A 9,207-nucleotide genomic window follows, 5' to 3' on the forward strand; every position below is an offset into this window, starting at 1 on the left:
AGAGAGAGAGAGAGAGCGAGCCCCTCGCTACTCTTCGGTTGCGTCGTGGCTCACGCTAGCCCTAAATCGTCGTTCATGCCATGAGCGTTCACGCGAGCAAAGGGTTGTCGTCCTCAATGAATCAGGACACCCGAGAGGGTCGTTGGTCCTTCGTTCTGAGACAGGAGCCTTCCTGTAATTTCGGAACTTAATGCATCCGCCCTTCGTGTCGCTTCTGATAGTGCCTTGGCGAAGGCGGTGCTGTGATTTAAGCAACTCGCAGAGAAATTTCGCGTGGAACGTGGAGGGCGATAGAAGGAAAGATCCGGAGGAGAAGGAATCCGTAAATTTACGCGACGCCGCAAACGCCCGTTACAATTCAAGACCTGCAGGAAACAACGCTTAGCTTTCATCGGTGTCAATTGGCGCGAACTTGTGGCCGATTTAATCTTCTTTCAGTAGAAGCAGATAGACAATGAGTGGAATCGTGATCAAAACTGATCAACGTTGGCAAGAAGATAGAGAAAGCTCGTCCCTCGAGTCCACTTTCCTTATAAAAAAACTTAATTTTTAATAAACAGTTATTGATACATTATAAATATGAATTGAATATTACAATCTTGGTTGGGATAGTAATTTTCACATAAATTTTTAATCACATTAATATTCTATAATATTTTATTTAATATCATTATTATTATTATAATGATAGTAAGTACCTCCTAATAATTAAATTGATAATTAATTTAATTATTATTTCAGCTTCAATTTATGATTGCATTTCAAATTTAAAATTTAACTGATAGTAATCAGTGCGCGATTTAAATAACTGGAAGATGTATTTTGTATATTTACACGTAAATATTATTAGGCCCCAAGATCTAGTCTTGACTGTATTTGATTTTCTTTATTTATTTGAATTTTTTTAACTCTAGTCGATCATTGCCATTGCAGGTGTGGTTTCAAAATCGAAGAGCAAAGTGGCGGAAGAAGGAACATACGAAGAAGGGCCCCGGTAGGCCGGCGCATAATGCTCATCCGCAAAGCTGCAGTGGCGAACCAATCCCACCCGAGGAACTAAGACGGAAAGAGCGTGAAAGGCGACAGAAGAAGCTGCTGAAAGCTCTCGAGAGACAACAGCGGAAGCTCGCTGCTAAAGTAAGCCCCAAACTTAAATATTCTCTCTCAATTTAAAAATTTCAAAATACTTATGTTACCGTTTATTAATATCTTCTCATGAACACATTAATTTTCTTTTTAGAAAAAAAGAATGTTTGTCTTTGCTTATCAAAATAATTATATCTCATGATTACCGAAACTTTATTTAAACTATACTTTTTAAGGGGAACGATGATAACGGCTACAGATTGGGAAATTTTTTTACAGAATTAAAATACACATAAATAGAAAATCCGAGTCAATTTTACAGGAAAATCGCATAAAAAAATGAAAAAATTCACTTTGACTCATTCCAGAAAGCACAAAATTATTTAAAAGATGATTAAAAGATAACTAAATGTTATAAATATATCTTTTGAGAGAATATACAATCGATGGAAAGGTGACTAAAAGGCGACAGATGTTGTAACATGTAATTTTACAATAAAAATGATTACGCATTACATATACATTTTAGAAACTCCTTTACAATGCACTTTTACTTTCTGCAACATAAACATTTATTGTTTCTATATGTATAATATCACCATATATATGCATTTAGCACAAACTATTATATCAAACTAGATTTTGATATAATAGCTTTATTTCTAAATGTCGATTGTATCTAGCAAGTTATATAATTAAACAATAGTTTTGTATCACGGATTCCTTCATTTTCTTAACTTCAGGGCATAACAGTGGATTTATCGACATTACGTGCCGAATGGGAATCTCGTAGTGAGGCGGCATCGGGTCGCAGTTCTGCGAGCGGTCCTCTGAGCAATTCGTTCGGCCAACTGGGTCTGAGCAATGACAGTAACAACATATCCGCGTCCGGTAACGACGCTAACGAAGAGATCGACGTGGTCGGCGGACTGGACTCCTGTAGTGAGAGTGACAGCGAGCGAGTAGACTCGGCGGCCGACGGCTCCGTAGACGGCGAATGTTTCCCGGCGCTCAATAGTAACGCGAGCGAGATCAGCGAGCCCCGAAAGAATCCTCCGCAGAATCCGCCAATGGAGCATCTGAACCACCAACCTGGTATCCACCACTGGGGCTTAAGCTTGCTAGAACGACGACGCGAGCTGGTGGGAATCGGAGCTGGGCGTCCACCGACCGGTAATGGCGCTAGGAATTTAATCAGGCAGGTCGCTAATGAGGAGGAAGTCCAAAGCGGCAGCATCGATCTCTCGGTAAAGGGTAGGGAGGAGAGGAAGAGGCTGAATCCGTTCTCCATCGACAGTCTATTGGGGAACAATCGGACTAGTGCATCGGATCGTAGGCCGGCGACGCCGACGTCGCCGACGTCTCCCGTTTCATCGGCTTGCACATCGCCCTCTACGACGTAGTGAATAGGAGCGTGGAAGGATACCGAGATGCGTCGGATTAAAAATTGACGAGCAGAAGAACGTGATCAAAGAGATGGGGTAACTCCTCGTCGAGATTACCAGTGACGGTGAAGTGACCATGTCGGATGAATGAAGACTGAAGCGTGCAAAGCGGAACTGGTACTCCTGATCATGAAATTGCGTGGAAGAATCAGCTACGGTAACATTCCCGTTTCTATCAGAGTTCGCTTTGATTGAAATCGCTAGGTTTATGAATAATCCTCGCGTATATAAACATTCTCATGTCCATCGATGAACGCGCGTCTAGATTCTTGATATCCTGAGATCTTTGAGAGTATGCATATGAATTTAAAGTCAAAGATAATCGAAGAAAGGAAGAAAAATTTTAAGTATAGACAAATTGAGTATTAAAGGGATGAAAAAATTCACAGGTTATCACAGTCGATCACAAGTACATGTAGATCGCAAGTACATGTAGATCGCAATAAATTACGCATATAATTCTCTTTGGATCTAGAAGGATTTTAGAATCTAAATTTCGCGCTATCGGTACGGACCGGCAAGACTTATATCAGTTCGACATATCGAATGCATGCGTGACCGTAGATCGAGTGCGTTTGATTTTGTCCATTGTGTCTCCTTTCAAAGAACAAATGGAAAAATGTGCAATAAACGCGGACTTTGCTCGCTAGGCGGCTTGTCCGTTTTGATGTAAGGCAAAAGCGAGAAAGAGAAAAAAAATCGAAAAAGAGAGTGCATGTGTGGGAATAAAAGAGAAAAAGAGAGAAAGAGAACTAGAGAGAAAATGAGTGTGTGTGTGTGTGTGTGTGTATATGTGTTGTGTGTTTGTGTGTGTGTTTGTGCATATACGCGTGTATTTAATGTAAATAGTGGGAAGGAGGTTCGTTTTATTTAATTTTTCAGTAGTCGATACCCCAGTGTTCGTCGATCGCGGATATTATTTAAAGCAATAGGGCGGGGGTTCTCAACTTATTATACACTTGCGATCGGTTCGATAAAAATTACCAGAGCAAGCACTCGTTAATGCTTAGAGTTCTAGATAATCAGAGAGGCGACATTAAAGGGATGACCTGACGTCTGTTTAAAGAGTATGATTTAATTGATAATCATAGTAAGAAAACAATATTCCAGTAAGCAAGAAACAAATTGGAATATTGCAGCAACATTACAGGAACGTTGTAATGTTGCTATAATGTTGTTGGAATGTTCCAAAATATTTCTTGTTTATTAGGATGGCACTTTGATCATATAATTTAGTCAGCCAATCAATATCCATATTGGAACAAAAGGGCCAAGACAAACTAATTTAATTAACTCAATCTGTCACCCTCTAATAATTTACAACTCTAATTAATACGATTTGAATTTTTATAGGGGAGATAGACTGGTCAAATCGAATAACTTTTTTTAACGTTTTATTTGTAGTAACGCAGTAATTAAACAAATATCAACAACATCGATTAATTTGACAAAGAGATTAAAGTAAATGACGATAAAACGAAGATAAAACACTATTGAGGACCTCTGCGATAAAAATTTGTTTGACGTTGTATATAAACTTTAAAGAACCCCTAAACGAGCGTGAGTACGCACAGTTCAAAGACTGTTCTCTCATCCCTGTAAGCAAGGTTGATCTATGAGCTCGGTTTATAGTTAGGGGTGATTAAGAGTTGCCATACGATGATCCGGGATATGCGAAAAATCAGTACCTATCATATATCCATTAAAAATATATTAATTTATTCTCCCGATCATGCTGGCGTTTAGTCATTGCATCCCTTCGCACATTGTCCTATCCCCCTCCCCCCCGTTCTTTTTTATGAAAAAAGCGTGGCAGGATATGAAACGGCCAAGGCAACGTAAGTATAAAACTAAATTAATTTAAGCTTATTATTATTAAGAACTTTTCTTATTAAAAAATTTCCTTCCTTCCTTAAAATTATCTTCCTACGAGACATATTTCTTCTTATCTTTTAATTATATTATAATATAATTAAATAATTTAGGACAAATCAATCAATTCAGTTAAACTGAAATCAATCAATTAATCTAATGAATTAGAGTATAAACATAATTAGTATCAAGTTAGATCAAGCCTTATCAACAGTTTTGCTCTAATCATTGAAATTTATTGTTAATTGGAAATTAAAACGACAGATACGAAACATCCAATTTTCACTAGGCAAAAGTCAATTCCAAGTTAACCGAAGAATAAATCGCATTTGCAGCACGGATATTTATGTAAATTTACACGATTTATACTCGCCACAAGTTCGGGACGATTTTGCTGAAAGTCGAGAGCTTTTGTTCGTTTAACATCGATGCGAGGGGAAAGAGACCGGTGGAATAATAACGATGTACGACAATGTGGTCGCTGTCGGCGTCGCGTGGTGAACAATGAGCCGCACATAAATCATAGACACAGCGTAACATCGCTTCCGCTGTCATATTGCAATTGCAACGCTATTTATATTCGGCACTGTTAAAAATATCGCAACCGCCAATTTCTAAGCCTTTCTGAACGAACTTTCCAAATATTTTCAATGAGATCTCACACAATCAGTTATTCAATTTTAAATTCTGTATTTCTGCAAAAAATTGAAAAGATTACAAGATAAAGACATGAATTAATATTGTTAATTAATTATCATAAATTAGAAATTTATGATCCAAAAATGTTTTTTTTAAGTGCTTATATAGTAAGTATATTATAATAATAATTTGAAATATCGAGAATCGATTTCCTTGATTCTTAGAAAAGAATGTACGAGAAAGTATTTATTAAATAATTCATTTCTTTAAGTAAATTCGCGATTATAAGGAGAGAGAGCGATCATTACTTCAAAGTGGCATTTCCACTTTAGCGAAAAGAAATCGACGGCTGTTACGAAAACGATGAAAAAGAAAGTAAGAAAGGAATGAGGGACGATGTAGTACATGATAATATGCGTCGCGCGAAGACAATAATGCGCGTCGCCGCTCGCGATTTATGTTACGAGCATTTACGCGAGCGCGCGCTCGCAAGCGCTCGCAAGCGACCGGACGTCTCCACAAAGGGCCATTGTGCGAATGCGATGTGGCGCGGTTAATATTATTAGCCGTCCGCGAGGAGCAGCGCTTAAACGGCCGATGCTTTCTGCCATCGCCCTCGCCTGAGGACTCTATTACCGGCCAATCCTCGCGGCACAGCGACTGCCTCCTTTTCCTCGTTCACCGGCCCATTGTCGCCGAGCACGAACGGCATTACGTGCCCCCCTCGGTCTAGTGAAGCCCTAAGCGGCGCTTCCCGATCGTCGATGATGATCGTAATATCCCAGAACATCTAGGAAAAATGCGATCCAACATTCCATTATTGTTAGCTGTGTATGTGAAACTAAATTAAAGAAACTAAAAAATATTTAATTTATATTTCTTACAAAGAAATTAGATTTCTTATAAAGAATTCATATTTCTTACAAAAGATCTAAATTTCTCATATTCCTTGATAAATATGTTGTTGAATGTTATGAATTTAATCCTATTTATTCGAATTTTATTTTAGCTCAAAAATTTTGTGCTCTGTCCCTAATCTTATAGAATAAAAATAATTATTATTATATAACCGGTTAAATAGAGTATGCTTAATGAGTATCCATAAGAGAGAGAAAAATTAATTTTGGAAAAGAAGAGAATTGGAGATAAAAATTTTAAAAAGATTTTCTGAGAATCAAGGATAATCAGTATTTAAGCGTTTTCAATTTGAAAAATCAATTTCCAATTTTAAAAGAAAGAAAAATAAATTATTAAATTAAATATAAAGGATTTTGTGATTTTTTTTACCTGCTAATAATTAATTAAAAATAATAATATAAAATAAAACAAATCTAATAATCCATATCACTCGATTACTATCTCCGTCCGGATTCAAACGCTAATTTAGCCTCACCCCTCTTAAATAAAATTCTGACTACGCCTTATATATATTTTATGCATCAGCTAAACTTTCCTATTTAGAACTCAGAACGATTTTTATTGTTTGAAATTTTTAATGTGAGTATAGGAACTCTTGTTTCTTAGCGCAATCCAATGGTACGATTGTATTCGTTTCTTATATGCACATTCCGATTTTGTAAAAAACATAATGATTCATTCGTGTCATTATATAGATTTCTCTAACCGTGAGCCGTGAAAAATTGCGTTGATAATTGTAATAAAGTTGTTTAAACTCGTTTAACTTTGCTCGCTAGTCTATACGAGAATTTTAGACGTTCGTGTTTTACTTTTTATATATATACATATAATGTATACATACATGACAAGCATTCCATTATAAATCATTTTTGCATTTATTCTAAAATTTAATTTTTTAATATAAATTGAGACTTGTATATTATATATAATGTAGGGTAGGTAGTCCAACAATGAACCAGTAGAACATTATAAACCATGCGATATTTCGTAAATGTGACGTTATCAGATTGTGCTATTATCATGCAATGACTTGTATTTGAACTCCTCCTCGGCTCCCCAGTCGACTGGCAGATCGCGCCAAAGACGGCCATGTAATGTCACATTTTAAGAATTTTGGGTTGCAAAATTTTTTTTTATTAAATTTTACGCATTTTTTTATGTTTTTGTTGTCATGCCTATCATTTTTTTCATTGTGCAATAGTTTTGTGTACATTTGGCTTTATTATTCTGTAAGCAACTTTTTCTGTTATATTATTTTACCACATTTAGGAGATTATTTAGGAGATTATGGAAAAAATTAGATGGTCTACAATTAATCATTTTGACGTAGTGAGCAATGAACCGTGGTATATATCCCAGAACAAATCATTGTCCTTAAAATGACGTATTCCTGACATAATTTTAAGATTTTTCAGATAATTTTTCTTTTGCCAAAATTCTATGCGTAGCTTTGTTTTTGAATTATAAACAAAAATAGTGAGCGAATTACGGGTCGCATAGGCAGGGGCGGTGCAACGCATCGTCCAACGCGGGCGCTCAATTCCAAGCTGCTTGTTACGCATGATATGCGTGACACGATGATACGCGCACGTATTTCATCTTCCTCCCCTCCCCCCCCATCCTCTCTTTCTCTCTCTCCTATCTTATAAAGATATCTTCATATCGCAGTCGAGTTGGAAAAAGGCAGGATAATTTCGTGACCGTGACTTCTGAGATTCTCATAAATCCACACCAAATAACAATAAATTTTTATTTTTCACGATCACGTTTACGTGAATTTTTGTCTTTCACATTAATTATATCATAACGTTTCACGCACACTTAATCGATTTACAAACGAATTTATATAGTTTGTTATTATTAATCTCTACCGATAAATTATTTAGGGACTGAGAATTAAATTCAAGAAAGAAATTACATACAGCAATTAATAATCAGAAGTTTTCGTCCTTTTATAAATTGCGTCGCGTATTAATACGTTCACGGATTTATCCACGCATTTGATTGATTTTTACAAACAAATCTATTGACTCACTTGTTAACACTGCCGATTAATCATTCGACATCTAAGAATTACTACAAAAAAGAAAACATTGCGTGCAATAATCATAATCAAATTCCATCGCAAATCAATATGGCCACTGATTTACACAAGTATTTGTACGACAAAATAAGGAATTTATTAACTTTATTACTAACTATATTATCAATCAATAAAATACTAACGATTAATTATTCGACGAATTGAAATTACTTGTGCGCGTTATACACATATTACTCGATATGGAGGCAAACAAGTCAATCGGTTAGGTTGGTACTAAGTGCGTTGGTTATTAGTAAGAAGTATGAATGAATGAAGGTGCGATTACATGTAGCGGGGATTACAGAAACTAACTAGATAACTGTAGGAACTGCGCAAACATGTAATCGTACCATAATGCTTTAGATGTTTACTATGCGGGGTGATCGCGAACACGAACGCACTCAGTACCAATCTAACTCATTGACTTGTTTACATCGAGCTTGTCGAGTAAAGTGTGTATAACGCGCTCAAGTAATTTCAACTCATCGAATAATTAATCGGTAGTATTTTATTGTGATTAATACAATAATAAAATAATAAAGTTATAAATACAGTAATAAAGTTAGTAAATTCCTCATTTTGTCCTTCAAGTGTTTGTGTAAATCAGTAGCTATATTGATTTACGATGAAATTTGATTTTGTGATTACCATAATATTTCCTTCTTTGTAGTAATTCTGAATTGCCGAATTAGCAGTGATTAATAGCAATGTGTCACTAAGATTTGTAAAAATCAATCAAATGCGTGGAAATAAATCCGTGAATATATTGATACGCGACACAATTTATATTTTTGATTATTAATTGCTGTATGCAATTTCTTGGATTTAATTCTCGTCATTAAATAATTAATCGATAATGATTAATAATAACGAACTGATAAATTCGTTTATAAATCAATCAAATGCGTGGAATTTTGTAAGTGATATAATTAATATAAAGACAAAAATTCGCGTAAACGTGATCGTGATACAATTGATGTGAAAAACAAAAACTTATTATTATTTGGTGTGGACTTATGAGAATCTTAAAATTCATGATCACGAAATTATCTTGTCTTTTTCCAGCTCGGTTGTGGTATGAAGACATTTTTTACAAGGTAAGAGAGAGAGAGAGAGAGAGAGAGAGAGAGAGAGAGAGAGAGAGAGAGAGAGAGAGAGAGAGAG

The 9,207-nt window shown here is 35.8% G+C and overlaps 1 protein-coding gene across 1 annotated transcript in view; it reads left to right on the forward strand.

Moving 5' to 3' along the window:
- LOC105621603 (zinc finger homeobox protein 4-like) overlaps positions 1-2,489 on the forward strand; it is a 43,003-nt gene extending 40,514 nt beyond the window's left edge. The window contains exons 3-4 of the mRNA XM_012203071.1: positions 934-1,137; positions 1,830-2,489. Coding sequence (XP_012058461.1) covers positions 934-1,137; positions 1,830-2,489 — 864 coding nt within the window. The remainder of the gene's footprint in view (positions 1-933; positions 1,138-1,829) is intronic.
- Positions 2,490-9,207: the final 6,718 nt, after the last annotated feature.

Source organism: Atta cephalotes, assembly GCF_000143395.1.
Source record: "Atta cephalotes unplaced genomic scaffold scaffold00035, whole genome shotgun sequence".
NCBI classification, from domain to species: Eukaryota; Metazoa; Arthropoda; class Insecta; order Hymenoptera; family Formicidae; genus Atta; species Atta cephalotes.